Below are 25,138 nucleotides of genomic sequence, written 5' to 3'. Positions count from 1 at the left end.
TCAGACACACGCCCTGGGACCATGTGGACGCAGGTCCAGGAAGACGAGATGAGCTGGGTACACGCAGTGGCGGCCGTGAGCACACCGAATGCCACCGGGTGACAGCTGCCAGGTGGGTGCTGCCTTTCCGGCCACAATGGTGACAGACTCACACCGACGGGTTCCCGCCGTCCCCGTTTACAGATGGGAAACCGGTCCACGCAACTCAACAGCAAAAACCACAGTCCGAACACCCTTTGGGGAACCTGAGAGTCGGAGTGAACTATTTTCCGAAACCCCACGACGCGTGCCGAGGAGGACACGACGGGCGCCTCTGCTCGTCTTCACCCCAGACACGGCGACACTGAGTACGCAGTGCTCTGCACCCTGTATTTCGGATTCGGTGACCTCACGCCCCCAGCGTGGGGGCGGGACTGGTTTAAGGTGTGCCCGCTTCTAAAGGCTTCCGCGACCCCCACCACCAGGAAACAGAGCTGCGCCCCGACCCACCTTGGCCATGAGATCCCGCTCCCTCCTTTCCGCATTTCTCCGCAGTGCCGAGAGCTCCAAGATTTCCTTGTTCAGGAACTTGTTCTGGGTTTTGTACCCCTGAAGGTTATCCTGTTGGGAACAAAAAACCATTGGTTCACACAGGTCTCTCAGTTAAAGAATCGCTGTCCCCACCAAGAGCCCCACCAAGTGAGCGCAAGCGTCAAGAGACCGACCGCCGGGCCCTCCCGATGGTCTGTGCAGCCACCCTTGGGGCGACGACGACGGAGCAGGCAGGATTATGTCCTCACGCTGCAAATACATCACGTCCCTGCACTCACTGACGAGGCACAAAGCAAACCCTTGTGTTCATTTCTTAACTCGAGAAACAACACGTGTTCTCTGGGTTCTCGTCGTCACCCGCTAAGGTGACGGAAAAAGGAGCGCGCACACTACAGAATCGCCCGCCTCCGGAGAGCACGTCCCTCCCGTTTTCATGTTGAAGCATTTCAAACTCTGGAAAGGCTGACAGAAAAGGACAAGGAACCGGATATGCCCTTCGCCTAAAACTCACCAGCTGTCACCGTTTGCCGCACCTGCCGTGTGACTTGAGAGAGCCTCACAGGCTGGTGACAAGTCTGCCCAGTGCGGCGACACGATCGGGGGTGGCTGGTGAAAGCCCGCAAGGAGGGGAAGCGTCTGGTACAAATGCGCCCCACCAAGCACCGTCCTCTATCCACGTGTTCCCTCTGCTCTGCGGGGTCCCCAGGGCTGCGCTGGCCCCTGGGTCACTGGGCAACTCCCAGACCAGCCAGGAGTGTCCGCCCCTCATGGGACAGAGACCACGGCTGTTCCCCGGGACGTGCCCCCGTCTCCAGGCCGGACACCACCGTGGGGACGGGGGCCCACAATCACCGTAAAAGGTGCAGACGAACTGTAATGTTTCGAGGTCCTTTCAGTCGCTAAGACTTATGGAGCTCACACTACAGGTTACAGGGTCCGCGTGAGACTCCTGACGGCTCCGCAAGTGACAGCCCTCAGGCCACCGTCCCCGTGTCTCTGCTGAGAGCCGGGCCACCAGGCTCAGAGCTGCTGACCGCGCCTGACGGATACGCTCATGCCTCCTGTGTCAGCGGGACTGCACGTCATGACAGGCCCACGAGATGCCGAGGTCCAACCCCATGGGAGGCCCGGACCCCTCCCTGGTCTCTGTCCTCCCCTCCCCTGGCGAGTGAAAGCTCTGGCAGCAGACAACACACATGTAATGAAAAGCAGGCTGACGGAAGGAGGGCGAGGGACAGGGGTGAGGGGGGATGGTGGGAAAGCTGAGCAAGCGGGTCCTCTGGTTATGTTCTGTGTGACTGTTCACCGTAAGGACTCGCCCTACGCTGACCACAGCGACCACACAGTGAAGCCCCTCCAAGTGCCAGGCCCCCAGTCCTGGCCAGACCCCGCGAGGGGAGGGCTGGTTCACAGACGAATACGCTGGGGCAGGAGGGGACCCGACCCCCACGTGGGGTTCACAAGCGGCGAAGCTAGGAGGTCTGAGCCAGCGCCCGAGCTGGTCCCCATCCCCTCTTCCCCGTGCTCCCTACGGTCGTGAGGTGGTCTGTTTATGTGCTAACGACCCCAGGCGCTCCAGGAGAGGCCGCGTGCTTCCAGTGCAGCGCAGAGCCTGGCACGCGGCTGAACCGATGCATGCGAGAGTCCAGACAGGAAAAAGCTACGGGCGTGAAGTCCCGCGCCAAAGAGCAAGTCCCAGGAGGACCAGCCGCACAGGTTGGGGGGGGATGGCGTCACGGACAGCAGCCCCGACCGTGCCCAACGGAGCAGAGGGCCACCTGCGCCAAGCAAGGAAGAATCGCGGAGCCACGGAAAAGCCTGAAAGGAAGTACAAAAACGGTAAGTACTTAGGCTGGTAAAATCCTATGACCAACGTGTGCTCCTTCCTCAAAATACCCCAGAAACAGAAAGTGACCCTGTCCCGGAGCCAACAGCACATGTCAGCAAATTCCAAACAGGCCGCACACACTGAACAGAGTCGGAGAAAGTGGGTTGTGACAGTGACGGACAAGAGTTCCCAGCAACACAGTGTCCCCCATGGGGGCGTTCTGAATTCGGGGTCAAGGCAAGAAATCAGTATGGAAACTGTGCAGCAGCGAGAAGTGGGGGGCGGCGAGGACACTCGTGGCAAACCCCACTTCCGTCCGCAGCCCCCGCCCGCAAGCCTCCCTTCAATTCCCTCAGAGCCGGGGGAGCCAGCGGCGGGAGCGGGTGTCTGGCGCAGGCGGCAGCAGAAACCAGCGGCCGGCCGGCCCACGTGGAGCCCACGGCCTCGCGTCGGCCCCCGAACAGCTACCTCCTCCGTGAGCTCTGTAGCCACGTGACCCGACCACGGTGGGATTTCAGAGCCACAGGCCTTAAACACTGTTGAGAAATGGAGGAAGAGTCACGACATCACCAAATGATTCAAAGCCACCCCACCCGTCGCGCCACAAAAACTAAAGGGTGGATAAGGGGGAATGCCTAATTCTGATCAACTCTGCCGTCTCCACAGGGACCTGCGTGGACCAGAGACAAGCCGCTCACTCCTGCACACGCCGTGGTTCGGCTCCCGCATGTCCCCACTGAGCACGCTTGCACGGCCTGCAGCCCAACACTATGAAAACAGGCATGCTCGCAAAATACCGATTTCAGTCAACGTGAAGTAAACCGCGGTCCAATGCATATCGCCGCTGCAGGGACGTCCAGGTCGGGCACGTTCTCGGTTGCGTAGACGAGCAGAGCCGAGTCTTACCAGCCACACCGACCACGACAGCTGTTTGTGGTCGAATCGCAGAGGAACGGGGTTGGGGGCTTTGTTGTTCCTGCTGCCTTCTGACCTCACACGTGTCACTGAGTAGGGGTCACTACGGGAGGCCACGTGCACGTCCCGACGACGCTGCTGTCAGCCCCGGGTTTGCTTCTGTTCTAGAATTCTCTGAGAGTCCCCCACACAGCCACCACTCAGCTATCCACCAACAAGCCGGCAAGGTCCTGCAGGGCACGCAGTTTAGGTGCTCACTGATGACCTCGACGCGGCAAACTTTGCCTTCAAGGATAACCTGCCCTCGGGGGCCAAACACCTGCTGCCGAGGCATTTACAGAAAGAGGGTCGCCAGGCGAGACGCATGTTAGGGCTGGGTGGGGCCTGTGGCAACAGACCTGCCTGGGGTGGGCTGGGCCACACTCAGCGCCTGTCTGCGCCCTGACGGCCAGGGGCATGGCCCTTCCCCACCTCAGTTACAACCGAGACAGTCATACGTTCAGCAAGCAGCCCCCCACCCCAGGGCCAGCCCCCTGTCCTCAGTGTCAGGACCCTCCCAGCCTGGCGCAAGGGGCCCTGACTCTGAGCAGACCTGCCTGGGAGCCAACCCCACACCAGCCACTGGAAGCGATGCTCCCTCGGCTGCCCCCCAGGGGCTGAGGCAGGCCATGCGTGCAGTGCGGGCCTGGGCGCTCACGCACGGGGGCGGACGAGGCCCCCTGGGCTACGTGGGGTAAGGAAGCTCTAGGGGTGCAAGAGCGGAAAGGGGAGTCTCGGCCGCCTGAGAGCAAAGGAGGGAGAGATCCAGAACCACCCCGAGCAATGGCATCACCGCTGGACTCAGACGTCCATTTTCCAAGGATGCTTCTTACAGAACTACACATCGTTTGCCTGCAAGTCCTGCCACATCCGCTCGCGAGAGGTCCAGCGGCTGTGCTGAGGCCCGCAGCCCTGGACGCACCGGGAGGCCGCCTGCAACACCATCCGAACCCCACCCATCAGCCGAGCCCATGCCCCACTCACTTTCAGCCTGTCCAGCTCCAGCTGCTCCCTGCTGGCGGGGGCGGGGGAGCCGGGCACCCCCGCGGCGGACGGCGTGCCGTCCGCGCCCTCGCTGAGCCGGCGTGAGAGCTTCATGATGACCTCGTCCTTGGCCTGGATGGTCTCCACCAGCATCCCCAGCTGCTCGCTGAGCTCGCCCACCTTGCCCTTGAGCGTCCTGGCCTCCTGCTGCAGACCGTCCCTCTCTAGGGACAGCCGCTCCAGCTGCCCGCTGAGGCCCAGGATCTGGTCATCCTTGCGGTGCAGAAGGCCAAGCGCGTCCTCCGGGACCCCCTCAGACAGCCGGCTGCTGGCGAAGTACTTGTCGTACTGGGAGGACCGGACCGTCTGCTGCAGCAGCCGCACGAGCTCCTGGAGGCGGGGGAGGGGAGAGAAGCAGAGACGGTGACCCCGTGACACGGAGCAATGCAGGACCGAGACGCACGCTCGCAGCGACTTCCTCTCGACTTCCTCTCGGAGGGTCTTGGAAACGAGAGGAAGAAACACGCTCGCAGCGACTTCCTCTCGACTTCCTCTCGGAGGGTCTCAGAAACGAGAGGAAGAAACACGCACTCGGCCAAGCCCGTGTGCAGAGAACAATTCTAGGAAACAGGAAATGGCGGATGCACGCACCGTCCTCTGCCATGGCCCCTAGTGCACACGCATCCGTGTGTGACACGAGGGCTCTAACATCGGCTCCGACCCGCGCAGCCACGATGCGTCCTCGGTCTCAGAGGGAAGCGCACACCACGTGGAACTCTTCCCCCTCCTGTAAGTGGACTCGGCTGGCCCCGCGCAGGGGTGGGAGTGGGCGCGGCGGCCGAGACCCTCCCCTGACCCACTGGTGGCATCCCCACGCCCCCGGGAAACCCAAAGGTCTCTGAAGAAGGGACCCAGCGGAGCGCAGGCACCTCCATCAAAGTCCTGGGGGGAGCCCGTCTGGGGCCAGGGGACACGCGTGTGAGGAGGGACAGTTACCTTCTGGCTAGACAGGTCCTTCCTCAGCCGCGCCAGCTCCTCCTGCTGGCTCTGCACCTGCAGCTGCAGCTCGGCCGAGGGCTTGGGGGCGCCGCCCGCACTCGCCCCGTCCGCCGAAGGCTCACCACTGACGTGGCGGTTTCTGTACGATCCGATCATGTCTTTCAAAGGGCGCTTTCCTTTGTAGGGAATACGTCCAAAATCAAAGGGAAATCCTGAGCCAGTAACGCCTACGTAAAAACAGAACTTGTTTTCTAAGTGCAGGACACATGGTCCTTCTGGAAACCCCAGTAAAACACATTAACGCCCCACCCGCCATCCTCCGGGAAGTTCTGTGTTCCTCCCACAGAGAGCAACGGGCGGGGACGCCCCTGGGCCCCGACTCGCTCTCCACGAAAACCGAGCCGAACTCAAAGACGATCCCCCACCCTGGATCCTCCCTTATGAGGCTGGTCACATGGCTCCTTTTCAAGAAAACGTTCTGGCTGCGATTGCTCAATGTCTGCCTCACGACGCGTGGCAACGGGCAGAGCGCACGGGCAGACGAGGAATTTAGGACAAGGCCGCGGGACACCTTGCTCAAGACTCGTCTGTGACACGGTCTCTCTTCCAGACGCTCAGGTCACATCACCAATGTCCCCCTGCAGCCACTTTCGGGACCAGACGGGACAGACACGCAGGCCGGGGAGGAGCACAGTGGCTCCAAGTTCCCGCAGCGTCCCGGAAACACGGAGCCCCTTCCCCGGGGCGCCCGCCTGCAGTCAGACAGCAGGACCCGGGCGGGACTCAGGGACACAGGGATCCTTGGCTCCCTTGGCTCATCTGTTCTCAGTAAGAAAACAAAGCAAACCCACGCCCTGAATGCACGTCTTCCTCATTGTGAACATGTGTTTTAAAGTGTGACTACATTCTCTTCCCTAAAACTGGGCCTTTAAAATACTGATGGATCCAAATAAATGCTAGCATGGACGGATCCAGATTTACACGCACACTAGGAGAGGCAACGTGAACTAGAACACGGGACACAGAGTCCACGAAGCTGGAAACAGACGACTCCCAGCTCTTCAGTCGGGAGAGCGGCTGCCCTGGGAGGGCCGGTGACCGGCGGGGGGTGGGGGCGGCTGGGGAACAGGGCTGGCCCCTCCTGTTTCTTGAAGTAAGTGCTGCTACGTGGTACGTTCGCTGTGAAAACCCATCACCTTCACATTTCTGACCGACGGGGAACTTGGCATACTTGAAAGCAGGGGCACAGACAGAAGGGAGAGCAGCTCGTGCCCCACGTGCGACATGGACAGGCTGGTGGCCTGACGCTCGCAGCTGGCACAGGAAGGGTCCACGAACCCGCGTGGTGAGTCTGCAGACGCCGTGTGGCTGCGTGTCTGGCCCGGGGAGCTTCTGGCCCACGCGAGCCACTCAAGCCTCGCAGACCCTTCCTTCCCGACCGTGCTCGCAGCTCACCCTCCAGCACCCGAGTCCCCCTCCTCAGGAGGTGCCCCCGCTGACGTGGGCCTTCGCTGGGGAGCGCAGCACGCCCAGCCTGCCACCTTCACGCCGCATCACATGGGACTGAGGGTCCCACCACGCCACGACCCCGCGAACGCAGGCAGGCTCCCCAGCAGAGCCAGTCAGGACCACCCTCTCAGGGGACAGGATAAGTGTTTCCCCTAATACTTGCCCTCCCGATAAAGAGTTCCTACGATCCTGCCTCCTCCTGCCAGCCTATGCTAGAATCGAGCACCAGGCAGAATTTCAAAATTATTGTCACTTTCCATGAAGACATCAATAATCCCTCGTGGGTCCCTGAACGAGCATGAGGAGTGGCTGTGCAGACGGGGTCGGGCTGTCGACACCCGAACGCTGATCCATCCCAAAACCAGCAGGAGCCAGAGGGCACACAGCCCCAGACCCCCAGCAAAGAGCGTCCTGGTCCTGACGAAGTCAGCCCCGCATCTGGGCAGGGCTCAGCCCCGCAATCACATACGGGGCAGCGTGAGGAGCAAGAAGGGACCCGCACTCCGGAGCATGGGAAATCCTCGGCGCGGAGACTGATTCGGCCACACGCTCGCCAAGGCAAAGGGAAGACAAGGACGGGGAGCCGTTCAGAGGCCGAGAGGCCAACGCGGATCACCAAGGAAACCCGCCTGCAGGCCTTGTCAGTGCCTCACGAGACTGGGGACGTGACCGCGCAGCTATGGAACCAGCGTGGGCTTTGATTATTGGATTTACTGCCGCTGTTTCTCGGTACAACAACGAAGCCACCGTAAGGTTTTAAAATGGGCTGTTATCTCTTAGAGATACACATGAAATAAAAACTTAGATGCAACGGATTGATGTCTAGAATTGACTTTAAAACGAGCCCGCAGACGGTGGACGCAGGGAGCAGGGGGGGCGTGGAGAAAGAGTGGCCCTAAGTTTGAAGGCGTGGGAGCCCCACAAGACTATAGCGGAATCCGTGACCCTGTACGTTGTACTCTCGGGTACGTTACGGATTTCTGTAAATAAAAGAGTTTTTAAAAAACCCATATATCTGTAAAGAGCATTATGACTTCTAGACGCTCTGTCTCCCGAAAAAGCCTACGAGCCACGGACGGGACGGTCATCTCTTGTAATAGCTCACCTCGCAGGCCCTCAGGGCTCCTGCCCCCCAGAGAGGACGCGAACCCCTATGCCTCCCGCTTCCAGAAAAGCCTGGTGCCACGGGGGCTCCCGCGCTGCGGAGAGAAGGATGGGCCACAGGAACCACGTCCGTACCTTTGTTTCCTTCGGGGGCCGGCTTCTTCCTCTCCTCCTGCGCCATGGATTCCTCCAGGTCCTTAAGGTTCGGGTCTAAAAGCTCCCACTCTTCGTTGGTATAAAACACACTCTTCCGACTGTCGCCATGTCCTCTCCCAGGACGGAAAGAGGACATTGAATTTCTGTTAGGAGAAATGAAACGAGTTATTTAAAGCGCTGTGAATAAATGTGTTATTTCACATACACAGGACTAGCAAAAATTAACACATGTGACAACGTCAAATATTGGGGAGGGAGTGCAGAGAGGGAGTGCTGGTGGACGCTGCTGGCGGAAGTCACACGGGGGACCAGCGGCAGCACCCAGTTCAGGTGAAGGGGGACCTGCCCCAAGGCCCCGCGTGTCCCAAACAAACTCCTGGGCGTGGGCACGAGACACGGAGGAGCGCGCCCACCGCTGTGCTGTTCACGCGGGACCTGGGTGAACATGGCGCTGAACAGCCGGCAGCGGAAGAGCAGACGCGGTGGGTTGAGCGCCACGCACCACTTCAGTGAGTCTGTCCACTCCCACGTCACTAGTGCCTGCCATGTGCCGGCACGACTCCAGCTCGGGAGCCATGAGCCCGAGACACAGTCCTGCCCCACGAACACGCCAGCCACAGCCCCCGTGTCGCGGGAGAAGTGCTTTTAGGCATTGAATGACGTGTGCAATGTGACTGTTTCAGAGCTTCGAGGGAACAGCGGTCACAGACGCTGCCTACGTGCGGCAAAACCATGAGCGCTGGGACACAGGACCCACAGCCTCCTCTGTGAAGGGCAGGGCGAGCCAGCGGAGGTGCGGGCTGCGGCACCGGCGCAGGACGCGGACACCACGCGGCGGCCGGCACAGCCGAGCGGCCCAGCAGTCGATCCCAAGCGAGGGATTTACCCACAGAAACGAGAACACGTGTGCGCACGGGGCCTGCACGTGGACAGTCACAGCTGCCTGATTCCTCACAGCCATAAACACGTCCCCGTGAGTGGGTGGCCCGGCTGGGACATGTCCACACACACCACACGCTATTCAGCAAAGAAAGGGAATGAGCCACGAAACACTCGTCCACGCGGAGGAGCCCACGAAGATTACGCGTCTTCTCAAGAAAACAAGCACGAAGGACCACACACAGCACGACCACCTTCACAGAGAGACAGAGACAGAAGGCAGGCCAGAGTCGGCTGGGGATGGAGGGAGGGGAGCGGTCGGCCGCAGGGGGACGGAAACGCCCGGCGTCTCCATTACAGAGGCGTTTACACGACCACGTAGGGTTTTGGACAGTCATCAGCCTGTACACGGAACACACGTGAGCTCCCTGCAGGTAAATTACAGCTCGCTGATGCGGCTGGACCGAAGAGCACGGAGAAACGTGCGTCGTGCGGGGGACGGAGCGGGGCTGCCAGTCTGCGGGAGGCTGACCGACCACACCCTCGCGGACAACGGTCGTTTCTCAACCTGGTGTGTTCGCGAAGCACACTGTTTTGCCTGATTTGAACTGTATCGAACGCTCTAGACATGAGACTGCAGGGAAACTGGTAATACCGTTAAGTTCCCGCCGCTGCATCCGACAGGCCCACACAGCCTTCCGCTCCAACGGGCGTCCCCAGGGGCCTGGCACTCACACCCACCACGTGCATTCTCAGTGTTTCCTCGGGGCCACGAGGGAGCAGGCAGGTGAAGGTGTACAGCACTGCCCATGTGCCGCTTGTCCCCTAAGGCTCTCCCTCTGGCGACTGGCACATCCTCACCCATGCACGCTATCACCCAACGAACGAGACATTTTACAAGGATTACACGGCAGTGCGGGAAGTCCTGCAAAACAGCGGCTCAGGAAGAAAGCGGACATGTCCACACGAGCCTGACACACTTGATCAGCTTGTTAGGTGGCTGGCTTGTTAGGTGGCTGTGCAGGGGCACGCGGCACCCACGGCGGCTTCAGCGGCCGGCTGTGGCCATCACTCGCGCGCGGCACCACCGGCTGGACCAGTTCACAGCCCTCGGCCCGGGTTCCTCATGGGGCGAGTGCAAGAAGGAGCCACATAGCGGGAAGGGCGGACATGGACGTGGCCAGGAAAGAGCAGCTCTTCACACAACTTAGGACCTCCCCATTTCTGCCCCGTGGCGAGGCTGCGGGCACAAAGTCGGGCTCGCCTCTGCTCCGCGGGGAGGCTCCGGGCACCAAGCCCCAGGTGAGGAGGCAACGGGATCAGGCTCAAAGCAGAAGCTCCTTAAGCCGAGACACCCAAGAGCCCATCCCAATTATAATTATATAATTATTATATAATTATTATTATTATTACATAATTATTATAATTTCCCAATTGTGTTCTTATGATGGACGGGGTGGGGGGGTGTGGGGAGCCTCGGGCTCCGACCAAGGGGCCCCGGGTGCCTTGCTGCTGCGTCACACGCCTGCTGTGACCTTGAGCAAGTCACCTCCCCGCTCTAAGCCTCAACCGCGTAGCCTGTCACACGGAGAGATGGCGTCTCAACGGCCCCCTAGCATCTCCAGAGCACAGAGCCCCCGTTCCGCACCTGCCCGGGGGCTGGACAAGTGGGACGTGCTGGCGGCCGGGGGCCCCAGGGGAGCACAGCCAGTGCGTGAAGGTCCCGGGGACGCAAGGATCCTGTGGCCGCACTCAGTGACTCTGGGGTCAGAATACGAGGACGCAGGGGCCTACGGGACAGACTACAGTCAGACCAAGGAGACGCCTGCAGGTGGAGGAGGACCAGGGATGCTTCCGACGTGGGGGACGGCACGGGCAGAGAAGAGCAGGATGTGGAGAGCCGACAGCCGGAGGAGCTGGGGCGAGTCCCCCGTGGGCACGTGCACTGCCACGCCCCATTCAGCTTCCCTCAACATCGTGGCTGTATTTTCACTACTGACAACATGGGGACAATGAGTTTCTTTGTTATACTGAATCCAACCATAAAGGAAAAGGGAGAATGGGGCCACGGTGTGAAAGAATGGGTCCCTGCACGTGCGCGGTTCCCATGGCCTCCCCCCACCCCGAAACCCCGTGGGAGCGGCTGGCCAACTGTATGCTGCCCGGCAGCCCTGCAGGAAAGCAGGGAGCCCCAGCCGCGTCCCCGCAGCACAGCCACGCTGAGCCAAGCCCCCAGGGCTCCGCGGCTGCCACCACGGTCGCCTTGAAGCGGAGTAGAGACACCGTGACTCTGAGAACTACCCCAGCTCAGCCGTAAGAAGGCAGCAGGGTGGTCTGGTTCCTGTCTTGCATGAGGAGCTTGGAAGTGGCCGCTACGTCCCAACAGCAAGTAGAGAGCTGAACTACAGAAAAGCCAACACCTCCCCGGATCCACCAGGGACAGGGACACAGGGCAAGCTGCTGCCCCCAAGATGGGAGAGACAAGCAAGCGAGCACAGGAGGCCTGGCTTCCTGGAGGGGGGACTGAGCAGCATATTGGTGACGGGGCGGGACCCCAAACTGTAAACAGGTGGTCGCTGGAGGCTTGAGCAGACCCCTCTGAGGGCAGCAGCCCCGGGCACTAGGTTCCAGGAGCCCACAAGGTGCTGTGAGATTTACCTCCAAGAGGTCAACCAGGTTCCGCCAGAGAATGTGGGGAAAAGTCCCCTCGGGCTTCTGGCAGGGAGACAGGAAGTAACCAGTTTTAAATTCTCCAGAGCACCCTCCTCTTAACAAGGACTGCCCTCGGGGGAACCCGGTTAACCAGAGCCTCACGGACCCGGGTGCGCGGATCCCCAGCTCTGGCCCCTCTTGCCATCCTGGCCGCCCCCAAGGGAGGGAAAAGACAGAGAAACCCTTGTGGGTCCACATACGGCGGCCGGGCTTGCCCATCACGAGACCACAGAACACCTCCTCCCTCCCCACCGCACCCTCCCCCCAGAGAACAGTCTGCAGCCTTCCTTTCCCCAGTACATCCTGTCCAGCCATCAAGAAAAAGGGACAAGGTCAACCAACACGATGTGGAGACCACGCGAGCGGCAGCAGAACCCGACAAGGCAGGGACACTGCAATTGTCAGACCAGGAACTTAACTCTGATTAACGTGCTAAGGGCTCTAAGGGATAAAGCATCCAGCATGCAAGGTTAGATGCGTGACATAAACAGACGGAGACCCCAAGAAAGAACCAAAAAGAAATGACAGAGATTAAAAAAAACAAACAAACCACCAAACCACAACAAGAGAAATGAAAATCACTCCTGCTGGGCTTGTTAGTAGAAGGGACACGGCTGAGGAAAGACTCTGTGAGCTAGAGGACATATCTGTACAATCCTCCAGAGACAGGAGAGGCATAAATACTTGAATCAAGGAGGGTCATTTCCCCAAATTAATGTCAGGCATCCAACCACAGCTCCATGAAGCTCAGGGAGCACCAAGCAAAACAGAGGCCAAAAACCCCATAACTTGGCACGCCCTTCCCAAATGACAGAGAATCGCAGGTAAAGAAGAAATCCAGAGAGAAGTCCAAGAAAACAAACACGTGACCCACAGAAGAACAAAGATAAGACTTGCACCGACATCTCAGCAACCATGTAAGACGCGAGAAGACAGAGATGTCTCAAGTCTGGAGAGGAAAACTGCCATGCTGGAACACTGTACTCTGCGAAATTAGCCTTCAAGAATGAAGGAGAAATGGGCTTTCTCAGCTAAACAAACAGTGAGGGAGCTTGTTGCTAGTAGACCTGCAAAAAAATGTTGTGTTCTTCAGAGAGAAAGAAAAGGATACAGATCAGAAACAGGCTCAGCAAGAAAGAAGAAAGGAAGAGCCCGGAAGACGGGACAGGGAGAGTAAAATACAGACCTTCACTCTTCTCATTCCAAGTGATCTGATAACAGCTTGTTCCAAATAATAATACCACCGATGTGTTTGCTTCTGTGTGTGCACCCCTGTGCACCCCACGCGCCCACAACATGCGCCCGTGCGCCCCTCCCCCTCCCCAACATATACCACAGCAGTGGCAGCGACACAGGGACGGGGGCAGAAGCTGGGACGGCTTTGCGATCACCGAGCACCCACCGACATGTGGGGCAGCGCAGTGTGATTTTAAAGTGAACCTGGGTTAGCGGTAAATGTGTGTTGAAAACTCCAGAGCAACTGGTTTGAAAAAACAAAACAAGACAAAGACTAAAAAGGAAGTATCGCTGATATGCTAAGGAAGGAACGAAAACAAAACCATATAAAACGCTTGATGAAAAACACAAGAGGCAGGGACGCCCAGCTGGCTCTGTCACTGGGGCACATGACTCTTGATCACAGGGTTGCGATTTCAAGCTCCAGGCTGGGTGTACAGATTACTTAAAAAATGAAAGAAAACCACATGCGGCAGAAGAAGAGTGGGAGACAAAGATCAGGAGCAAAGAAAAGGGCAACAAACAGAAAACAGTAACACACATTAACCCGACTGAACCAAGAATCACCATAAATGTCAAAGGCCCACGTCCACCAGTTAAGACAGAGGTTGTCAGGACCTAAGGGCACGTTGTCTCCAGGAACCCACTTTAAATACACGCGCATATGGATGAAACGTAAAAGCAGAGAAGTACACTGTGCCAGCAACACCAGTCAAAAGAAAGAGGGAGCAGGTGTGTGAATCTCAGAGCAGACATCAAAGGAAGGGAAGTCACGAGGGTTAAAGAAGGCATTTCAAGTGAGAGAAGGTCAATGCTCCAAGAGTACAGGAATCCTCAACGCATACACGCTAACAACAGAGCGTCGATAAAACCACGGGACAAAGAGAACCAACTATCACAGTAGGAGACTTCGACACCCTCAGTCAGCAATGAAAGGACCCAGCAGGCAGAAAATCAGTAAGGACTTAGCTGACCTCAGCAACCATCAGTCAACTGGGTATCACTGACGTGTAGACAATCTGTGCAACAACAGCAGAATGCACACTCCTCTCGAGCTCGTGTAGGACAGACCACATCCCGGGCCACAAAACACAGCCCGACAAATTTCACACAACAGAAATCGTATGTCTGCCTTCAGACCACAGTGGGACTGAATCAGAAAACAGTAACAGAAACATAACGAAAAACCCGAAATACATGAATAAACAACGCACTTCTAATAAAACCACACAGGTCAAAGAAGAAATCTCAAGAGAAATTTTAAACTAAAGGTTTTAAACTAAAAGGAAATGATAATGCAACTTATCAAAGGCTGTGGGATGCAGCCAAAGCAGTGCTCAGAGGGAACTGTATATCACTGAATGTACACGGTAGAAAGATCTAAAATCAATAATCTATATTTCCACCTTAAGAAACTAAAAAAATGACAAATTAAATCCAAAAATAAGTAGAAGAAAAGAAATAATAATTAGAGCAGAAACCAAAGACACTGTCAACATGAAATTAATAGAAAAAGAAATCAATGAAACCAAAGCTAGTCCTTTGAAAACATCAATCAATTCAATAAGCCTCTAGCCAGGCTAAGAAAAAAAAGAGAGAGAGAGAGAAAACACAAAGTACTAATACCAGAAATGAAACAGGGGACATTGTTATAGATCCCATAGAAATGAAAAGGATAATAAAGAAATACTATAACATAAATGTGACAACTTAGATGAAATTGAATTGTCCTTGAAAGACACAATCTGCCAAAATTCATACAAGGAAAAAAAAGGTGATCTGAATAGTCCTATATCTATTACAAATACTGAATTAACCTTCCAAAAGCACCAGGCCCAGATGGGTCCACTGGTGAATTCTACCTAGCTTTCGAGGAAGAAATTCTACCAATCCTGTCCAATCCCTTTCAGAGGACAGAAGCAGAAGGAATACTTCTAAAGTCATTCTATGAGGCCAGGATTCCCCTAATCTCAAAATCACAGAAAGACATTACAAGAAAACTACAGACCAATGTCTCTCACAAACACAGATGCAAAAATCCTCAACAAAATATTAGCAAATCAAATCCAACAATATATAAAAAGAATTATACCTTACAACCGAGTGGGATTTATCCCAGCTATGCAACTCATTCAACATCTGAAAATCGATTAATGTAATCTATCACATCAAAATACTAAAAAAAAACCCACACACATAATGGGTTCATATCAATAAATGCAGAAAAAGCATTTGACAAAATGCAAGACCCATTCATGATAAAAACTCTAAATAACTACGAATAGAGGAAACCTTCTCAATTCGATAGAAACTATCTACAAAAGTTGTACAGCCAACATCATACTTAACGGTAAGAAACTCAAAGCTGTCCCACTAGATCAGGTGCAGGGCAGGGATGCGCCCTCCCACCACTCATTTTCAACACTGTACCAGAAATCCTTGCTAACGTAATAAGGCAAGAAAAAGAAATTAAAGGTGTACAAATTGGGAAGAAAGACAAAACTGTCTTTGTTCAAGATGACATGATCATCTGTGTAAAAACTCTGAAAGAATAAACAAAATCTCCTGAAACTAATAAGCAATTATAGTGACGTTGCAGGATACAAGGTTAATATGCAAAAGACAACTGTTTACCTCTATACCAACAAGTGGAATTTGAAATTAAAGACACAGTACGCAGTAAGATTTAGATTAGCAGCCTTGAAAATGAAACACTTAGATGTGTGTGTGTGTGTGTAAGATCTATGTGAGGAATACTACAAAACTGATGATTGAAATCAAAGAATCAAATAATGCAGAGCTATTCCATGTTTGGGGGTAGGAGGACTTAACATTGTCAAGATATCAGTTCTTCCAAAATGCAATACCAATCGAAATTCCAGCAAGTTATTTTGTGGATATCGACAAACTGATTCTAGAATTTGAACAGAGAGGCCAAATAGCCAACGTGATATTGAAGGAGAAGGACAAAGCTGGAGGAGGACACACGGGACTTCAAGACTTAGTATAAAGCGACCGTAGTTAAGACAGTGTGATGCTGGAGCAAGAACAAATACGTTAGTGGAACAGAATGGAGAGCTCAGAAATAAACCCCCATAAACACAGTCACCTGATCTTTGACAGAGGAGCAAAGGCAGTCTCTTCAACAGATGGTGCTGGAGCAACTGGACATCCATGTGCAAAATCATGAATCTAGACACAAACTTTTCACTCTTCACAACAATCAACTCAAAATGGGTCATAGACCGAAATGTAAAATGCAAAACTATAAAACTCCAGAAGATAACATAGGAGAAAACCTAGCTGACCTTGGGTGTCGTGATGCCTTTTCAGATACAACACCAAAGACACAATTCATGGAAGAAATAACGATAACTGGGCTTCACTGCAAGTAAACCCTTCTGCTCTGGAAAGACAATATCAAGAGAATTAGGAGACTAGGAGAAAATATTTGCAAAAGACACATCTGACAAAGGAGCGTTATCCAAAATATACAAAGAACTCTTAAAATTCACCAATAAGGAAACAACCCAGTTAAAAAGTGGGCCAAAGACTGGGTGCTATAGAAGGCTGATGAACCACTGACCTCTACTTCTGAAGCTAATGATATGTTGTATGCAAATTAATTGAATTTAAATAGAGAAATTAAAAAGAAAAAGAAAAGTGGGCCAAAGACCCTAACACCCCACCCAGGAAGATACAAGATACCAAATAAGCATACAGAAAACTGCTCCACGTCATCAGGGAAATGCAAAATAAAACATCAGTGAGACACCACCACACACCGAGTAGACTGGCCCGAATGTGGAACCCCGACACCCCCAGATGCTAGTGAGGATGGGGAGCAACAGGAACCCTCATTCACAGATGGCGGAAATGCAACATGGTGTGGCCACTTTGGAAGACAGGTTGGCACAAAAGCGCACATACTCCCACATACAACCTGGCAGTCACGCTCCTTGACATTTACCCAAAGGAGCTGAGAACTTACGTCCACACAAAAACCTGCCCATGGATGTGTCCAGCAGCTCTATTCATAGTCACCAAACTTGGAAGCGACAAAGATGTCCTTCGGTGAGTGCATGGATTATTAAACTATGTCTAGACGATAAATATCATTCAGCGCTAAAAATAGATGAGTGTCAGCCTGAAAAGACACAGACGAACCTTAAATGCATGTTACTAAGTGAAAGAAATCGGTGTGAAAAGGCCAATATTCTATGATTCCAAAAAAATTGAAATTCTGGAAAAAGCAAAACTACGGAGACAATGAACAGATCAGTGATGGCCCGAGGTGGGGCTGCGGGTGGGAGCGAGATGAGCAGAGCACGGAGGATTTTTAGGGCCGTGAAAATCCTCCGCGTGATACTACGATAGACACGTGTCACCGTACCTGTGTCCAGATCCACGGGACACACAACAGCAGGTGTGGCCCTAACGTACACGACGGACTTTGGGTCAGTACAATGCATCAGTGCAGGCACATCCCTGATACAAAATACACCAGTCTGGTGATCGTGGGGTGGGGTACACATGTGTGGGGAAAGGGATGTAAAAAATCTCATCTTCCCCTTAATTTATCGTAACCCTAAAACTGCTCTAAAAAAACTAAGCGTTAAAAAAAAAAAGACAATTTTGGGGCACTTGGTGGCTCAGTCAGTTAAGCATCCAACTCTTGATTTTGGCCCAGGTCATGACCTTAGGGTCAGGGGATCGAGCCCCGTGTGAGACTTAGCCCTGGGCATGGAGTCTGCTTAAAATTCTCCCTCTCCCTCTGCCCCTCCCCACCTCTCCCCGCCTAAAAAATTAAAAATAAAAAAAGAACAAGGTAGTTCCTTGCATGTCAGCCTATGAATACCTTCAAGACATTTAAAAAAATTTTTAAAAAGAGAACGCAATTAAAAAGTGGACAAAGGATCCAAGGGGAAGTCTCTCCAAAGATCTACAAATGGCAATACGCACGTGAGAAGTCGCCCAAACCATCAGTCACTAAGGAAACGCAAATCCCGACCACGAGACTCCACTTCACCAGTGGGGATGACGAGGACCAGAAAGACAGGGGGCCGCAAGCACCGGGGCGGGCGTGGGGGGGACCGTAACCTCCACACACGCTGGTGGGGACATGGCACGGTGCGGCCTCGAGAACGGCAGGCAGGTCCCCAGAAGGTCGTACACAGAGTTACTGACCGCCCGGCAGGGCCACCCCTAGCGGGGACCCAAGAGAAACAAAAACATCCCCACAAGACCAGTAAGCATTTGCAGCAGCGCCATTCACAACAGCCACGACGTGGCAACCACCGCACGTCCGTCCACGGCAGAGCGGACACACAGCGTGGTCTGCCCACAGAAGGGAGCCCCACTCTGCCACAAGAGCCACGAAGCGCGTACCGAGGCCACAGTGCGGGCGGAGGCTGCAAGCACGGAGTCAGGGCAAGGAGCCGGGCGCCAGGCTCCCAGGGGCTGTTCACGCGAAGTGCGCGGGCCAGCAAACCTGCGGACACAGCGCGTCAGCGGTCGCCCAGGGCAGCAGGGAGGCGGCAGGGTTGCTAGCGGGGCGGGTACTAGCAGCTCTTTTCGGGGGGACGAAAGTGTCCTAAAAATTGGCTGCAGTGAAGGCTGCTCGGCTGCAGTGAAGGCTGCTCGGCTGCCGGTACTAAGAACCCCCGAACCGCACGTTTTAAATGGGTGAACGGTGTGGTACGTCACTTACACCTCAGTAAAGTGTTTCTTAAAAACACACACACACCCCAGCCCGCTGCCCTCTCACTCGCTCGCGCACGAGCAGAGGACGGACGTCCGGAGCGCGGGCCCTGAGCAGCCCCGGGGGCCTGGGAAGGGGGCCGGCCCCCTGGGGAGACGCTCCCCCGGCTCAGCAGCCTGGGAGCCCCGTGACCTCGGACAAGGACTCTTCCCGGCCCGCTTCTGTTTCTGCAGCACGGCGACCGCGTGACCTCGCTCACAGAGTCAAGCAAGGGAAAACAGACCCTGCGTGCGAGCACGTGTGGCACAGACCCTCTACACACGTGGAAGAAACCACCCCGTGCCTCAGAGAACCTCGTCAGCGACAGATACAAGGCGCTTTCAGAATTTCACGTACAAAATCATAACATGTCATCAGAAAAAACCCACGCTCAGTTTCACACGTTGCTTTCCAAGGACTCACTTGAGCTCAGCGCCCCACTGTTTGAAAGAGAAATTAACGGGATTTGGGTGCCCTGGGGCTGGCTGGTGAGCTGCTGCCTCTCCTACCAGCTCTCCAGGGGCGGCTTCCACGGCGAGGACATTTCTGGCTTCCTCAGCAGAAGCATCCGGATGTGGGCAAATTACATCTGAAAGACAGGCAAACAAAGGTCAGTCCCCGAGGCTTCCACGTGGAACTCCCCGTCCTCCGTGAGACACCGGCCATGGGACAGAGCCCGTGGTGGCGTCAGCGTTCTGCGACCGTTTTCACCTAAAGCCCTTCCGTGTTTGTGACGTGCTTCAAACCCCCTGGGCCGAGAGGGGCCAGGGTGCCCTGCGCGGTCTCTCGGATCAGCAAAGCAGCAGGAACCTGTGGCCAAGGTCCACGGCCTGCGCTGATAAGGGACGACTCCCGGGATCAGCCTTTACGGAGTGAAGCAAAGCGCAGCGCAGAGCTTACGAACACTCTGCCTCTAAGCAAACAGGAGCATTCTGTGCGTCTTTGCTACTGCGGCAGTGGTGACCCCAGGAAGTAAGCTTGCACGTCCCCGGGGAGCGCTTCAGAAAAGTCACAGGAATGCCGGCGCTAAAGCACGATCAAATCTCAGAAGAGCTTTGAACTGCAAGCTTCTGAAACACCGAAGGTTGAAACGGTATGATGTCCAGGATCGGGTTCAAAATAACAAAGTGCGTAGGGGTGTCCGGGAAACCAGATGGGTCCATGAAATCGTAATTTTGGGAATCACTCAGTAAACATGGGGTAAGGTTACGGATTCTCTCTTTGCATAAAAACTCCCTGTAATAAGAACTTCTTTTAACATTTTGAAGAAATGTCCCCAGCTGCAAATACTTTGTGTTCTCGGCAGTGGAGTCCCCTCCCAAGAGCAAGGGATGTTTGTGAACAGAGGACAGCCAGCCCTGCTCTGGCGGCAGTGACCCTCACGCTCTCCGTGAAGCAAAATCAAACGGCCTGAACACGGACACCCAGGAAAACATGGCTTCTCATCGGAGGAATGCCGGATCTGAGCGGCTCCGACGGTGTCCACGGAGGGCCCTGAGCGCTGGTGGGGAAACCAACCCCAACCACGGGCTCTTCCTATGTGGGTGGGTCACTAAGTGACCAGGTAGCATGGGAAGGGCTCTGACAGCCCACGCGGGAAAGCACGCCACGTGTGACGGGAAGAAGCGGGGGGCCGTGTACCTGTCAGGGGAACTCAGCTGCAGCCCAGAGTGGGGTCCTGAGTGGGAAAAGCAGGAGGGGCGCTGGGAGACAGAAGGACTGGGGGCAGGCAGTGGGTTGTAAGACCAAGTGACGGAGGCTGGAAGTCATGCATCAGCACAGATTCCCCATTCTTGGTTCGAGGTTCAAACTACCACCCCGTGGTGGACACGGTGTGCTCAGGGTGTGGCCAGCAGTGAGAACCCATCTAGGAAGGACCTAAGGGGCGCCTGGGTGGCTCAGTGGGTCAAGTGTCTGCCTTGGGCTCAGGTCATGATCCCAGGGTCCTGGGATCGAGCCCCGCGTTGGGCTCCCTGCTCAGCGGGGGGGGGGGGGTCTGCTTCTCCCTCTGCCTCTGCCTGCTCATGTGCTCACTTGCTCTGTCAAATAAATACAACTCAAAAAAAAAAAAAAAAGGAAAGAGATAAAGTAACAAAGTCACGCAGAACCAGGGAGGCCCTGGCACCCAGAGCTTGGGGTTTGAGAAGAAGCTGCAGGACGGCAGAGGGAGGACCCCACCCATGGCTCCAGCCACAGCTGCTCCTCTTCCCTCCTTCACAGATGGGAGCTCCCAAGACTTGGAAAGAACTCCAATAACATAAAACAAGGTCAAACACTGAGAACTGGGTCCAGCCCCTGGCCCCCGGAGGACAAACACCGCACGGCAGGTGCTGTGACTGCACCCGTGAGGGCGGGCGGCCACAGCGGGGAGTGCGCCAGGCGGTGGCACATGAGGGGCACCTCCGTTCCTTCAGGGAAGGGCAACACCAAAGCTTGGGATTCCCGAGGGCTGGTCTTCGCAGAGCTCACGGCGAGGGTGCACGCGCCAGGCCAGGAAGTGGACACGGCGCCCGGGCTCCTGTCTGCAGCACGCTGGGCCAGCCTCTCTGTCTGTGTGGCCGTGGGCAAGGCGAGCGGCGGCCCCACTGTGGGCACAGGCTTTCAAACACTCTTGCAAAGCACCTCCTGCCCAGAAAACCGCAGGCCGTGCGGCCACCCTGGGCCCCACTGGAAACACTTCCAAGGCACACAAGGTGCAGGGGCCCGGCTGGAGACAAGGGACCGGAGGCCGGGGAGGATGCTGGCAGAACACACAGCTTCTGAAAGTAATTGTTCCATGTGAAAAAGAAGCCATTTCCCAGTTTTGCTATTACTGTCATCTTGCCTTATCTTCGGTTTTTAAAGGAGTGTGTGAGATTTCCTTAATTAAAAGCAGAGTGGCTGGCCTTTCCCGCACCCGCGTCCACACATCAGGAGCCGCCTGGAGGGGACACAAACTAGGTCATGGCAGGGTTTCCCTGGAGTTCTGCCGGGAGCGACCGGATCCACCAGCTTCTGTAGGGAGAGACGGTCTGCGCTGGAAGGTTTCTGGCGTTCAGATGTTCTCTGCTCCTTTCAAGCATTTTCAAACACGACAGCTCAGACGCATCCTGACAGCGGGTCTCCCCCCTCCTCTCCTGCTGCCTTAACCCGGCCGGGACGCTGGGTCGTCCACGACAGGGGAAAAGTCATGGGGGAAGGCCATTCCCACTGGTGGCACAGAACACGACGGACGAGAGGTCTCTGCCAGAGCTGGAGCACAGAGGGGGCTTAACAGGAAAACGTTTCTTTCCCCTTTATCGTTGAGTTCTAACCCAGATCGTGGAGGTGCTCTCAGATGCAGAAGAGAAATCTCCCAAGTGAGGGCAGTTGCGTACCCAAAAGGAGGGGCTCTCCAGGCCCCCAGCCAGCCGGTCCACGCGTCCTGCCGGCTGCTCCCGCCATGGCTGTAAGCCTTGTGACCAGCAGCCAGCAGAGAACAGGGGCTCATATGCACTGGGGACCCGGACCATGGATGAAAAAAGACGGAGTAATGAAGAGCTGGGGCAGGAGGCCCTGTACTTCCCGGGAAGGCTCACGGGCCTCCCTTCTGACCTGCCTCTCCTACCACCTCCCTTTGAGACCCCGGAGTCGGGGTGGGGCCCCCACCCGGCAGGTGACCTCCCTCTCCTGCCTGTGTCACCTCCTCACCTTCTGTAATCTGCTCAGACCCCAGCCATGGCACCAATACCCACCCAGCTCACCTGCACCCCCTCCGCCCTCACCAACACCCACGCAGCTCACCTGCACCCCCTCCGCCCTCACCAACACCCACGCAGCTCACCTGCACCCCCTCCACCCTCACCAACACCAACCCAGCTCACCTGCACCCCCTCCGCCCTCACCAACACCAACCCAGCTCAACTGCACCCCCTTCCCCCAGAGCCGCGCTCCAAAGAGGCCCCTCCTAGGTATAACTGGAAGCATCCTCACACCCTTTCCTGGTCTGAAGTGAGGCCACAAGGAGCCTCAGGGGGCATCCTACTAACAGACAGGGAAACAGTGTGTGCCCAAATCCCGTGAGCCACCCCCCCCGGGACCGGCTGCCTCTCTAGCACCACGCGGGAGTCACCGTGACTTACACTTCTGAACAACACGTAGCATTGGCAGTACTTCACAAAGGGGGGTGAGAGAGAAGCACAGCCTCCGATCAGCTCACGGGGCGACAGGGGAAACCAGTCTGTGGAGCCGAGGCAGTTCGCGGGCTGGGTCTGCATCCCACCGCACGTGGGCCTCCCCTGTGCCAGCCGCAGGACTGCACAGGCCGTGGGGCTGAAAGGAGCGGCTGCGGCCCCGCCCCGCCAGCCCTGAGAAGGAAGTGTGTGGTCTCCCCTCAAACCGTCTGTTCTGCCATTTTTTGCAGGAAGCACCTGCCGTGCTCAAACGGGTACTTGGGCACCAAGACTCCTGTGACCGTGCGTGCTTCGTGGCCCCCGACTTGCAGGAAGTCTCAAGAGACAAGGTGTTCTCATGCCCCGCTGTTTGCTGATCAGTTGACATGGGAAGTGAGCTAAACAGAAAGGGCCGTGTGCAGCTCCTGGAACGCGGCCATCAGCCTCCTGTGCATGCTTCCGGTGGGTCTGGGTGCCTCGCGCCCAGCAGCTGGGAAGGGCTTTGAACCCTGCATTTCGTCCTTGCCAAGGACTTCTGTGTGTAAACTAGGTCTTTACCATACAGGCGCGGAGACGTGCGGAGTCCCTGCGGGCGGCTCAGCGCTCCCGCGGGGGCCGGACTACGGGGTGCAGTTGCGCGGAGACCCGTGGAGTCTGTGCGGGCGGCTCAGCACTTCTGGGGGGCCGGGCTGCCGGGTGCAGGCAGGGACAGGAGACAGACACAGCCAAGCCATCCCTCCTGTGCAGCCTGACGAATGTCAAGCTGCAAATCCCAGTCACAAGACAACAGACCCCTACACGGAAGACAAACTCTCCAGACGGAATGTTCCATAGGCCAGCGGGTGACAGTGCCGCTCCACGGTTCCCCGCAGCCCTTCCTTCCTCACTGACGCCGGTGTGGACGGTGGCTGTGTACTCAGCTCAGACCCCTGCCTTCCCTGCTCCCTCCGGCTCCGGGACGGCCATGCAGCACGGGCCAGCGAAGGAGGCACAGGCTGAGGGCTCGCGGGAGAGCCACCTCCTTTCCGTGCGCCCCCCACCCCACACCCCCGCCTCCAGGCAGCGGCAGCAGTGGACTGGGAAAGCTGACCCACTAAGGACGGCGAACAGGACGGCCGCAGCGGCGCCGTGGACTGCGCATTACCAGATAAACACACCCCTGACTCAGCTTCCCCGGTGACTATAGCTGAACGCAATCCTCACCGACTCCAAGTTCTATCAGAACGTACCTCTACACGGCCCTCATGACACGACTGCGAGGGGTGCACAGGTGGCTGGCAGTCCAGCCCGCCGCCGCCCGGCCTACCCTCCCTCCTGACCCACCTCCAAACCCTTCGGCCCTTCCACCACCCCCGCCAGAGCCGCAGCCACCACGGCTTCCAGCCGGATCCCAGCCCTGTCCCGCCGACCGGTCCCTTCCCCAGCACTCAGCACGTCCGACCCGCCCCTCACCCTGCTCTCGTGTGTCTGGTGACGCCCCTCCAGGTCTGGCCCCTGACCACCTGCCAGCTTCCTCTCTGGCCTCTCGCCCCCACTGGACTTCTGAGCCAGGCACCTGAATCGGCCGCTCGTTCTGCATGCAGAGGCCGGCCCCGGGCTCACCCCGCCCCGTGTTTCTCACACCGCCTCTCACAGGTGTCTGCACTGGCCTGGGCCCCTCACCCAGCCACGCGCTCCTCCAGAACACGGACTGAGACTTCTCGGTTCTTAGATCCTAGGTGTGTACCACACCACCCAGGCCGCCAGAGCCAGAGACTGCGCAAGGCTCTCCATCCTGCCGATGAGCAAACCGAGGCTCAGACAGACACGCCTGGGGCAGTGGAGTGGGGCTCGGCAGACCTCCCGACGGCCAAGGTGGTACTCAGCACACTCAGCGCGTGGGCCCCGGGCCACTTCCGCCAATGAACCCACCTCCCAAGACTCACAACGGCCTGCCCACTGGACACGTCCATTCCCAAGACCTTCCCCCAAGTGACGTCAGGGGCCGCGGGTGCTGGCAGGCGGCATGGGGCAAGATTGCCCCAAACGAGGGGGCAATGAGGTCAGAAGAAGAGGAAATCTTCATTTTTTAGTGCAAATCAGAGTCAGAAACATCCTTCGGTCTAGCGCCCTGGGTCTGTCAGACACGCTCCGCCCTCAGAATAAAGAAACCAGGGCATCGCGCTGGCTCGGTCGCTAGAGCGTGTAACTCTTGATCTTGAGGTCGTGAGTTCAAGCCCCACACTGGGTGTGGAGATTATAAATAACTAAATTTTAAGAATAAAGGAAGAGAAGAGACGGTGTGCCCCCCGCCCCCCGAGGCACTGGCGGCCTCACGAACGTGCTTACACAACGACGAAACTGAGTCTCAGAGCTGCTTCTGGTCAAAAACCTTAG

The 25,138-nt window shown here is 56.4% G+C and overlaps 1 protein-coding gene across 6 annotated transcripts in view; it reads right to left on the bottom strand.

Annotated features, from left to right (window-relative positions):
* Positions 1-25,138, bottom strand: part of TBC1D2B (TBC1 domain family member 2B) — a 53,864-nt gene that overhangs the window by 14,972 nt on the left and 13,754 nt on the right. Inside the window, exons 1-6 of one of the 6 annotated variants that reach the window (XM_011229620.3) lie at positions 22,733-25,035; positions 19,056-19,221; positions 8,045-8,208; positions 5,294-5,523; positions 4,298-4,687; positions 490-600 (exon numbers count right to left, since the gene is read on the bottom strand). In XM_011229620.3, the coding sequence (XP_011227922.1) occupies positions 490-600; positions 4,298-4,687; positions 5,294-5,523; positions 8,045-8,208; positions 19,056-19,221; positions 22,733-22,754 (1,083 nt within the window). In that variant the 5' untranslated portion in view covers positions 22,755-25,035. Of the gene's footprint in view, positions 1-489; positions 601-4,297; positions 4,688-5,293; positions 5,524-8,044; positions 8,209-12,842; positions 14,243-19,055; positions 19,222-22,732; positions 25,036-25,138 lie in introns of those variants that run through there. The other 5 variants (XM_019803537.2, XM_019803538.2, XM_019803539.2 and 2 more) reach the window with 5 other exon arrangements.

The sequence above is a fragment of the Ailuropoda melanoleuca genome, chromosome 9 (genome assembly GCF_002007445.2).
Source record: "Ailuropoda melanoleuca isolate Jingjing chromosome 9, ASM200744v2, whole genome shotgun sequence".
Taxonomy (NCBI): Eukaryota; Metazoa; Chordata; class Mammalia; order Carnivora; family Ursidae; genus Ailuropoda; species Ailuropoda melanoleuca.
The sequence above is the reverse complement of the archived record's forward strand: the minus strand, read 5'-3'. Positions and strand labels throughout refer to the sequence as shown.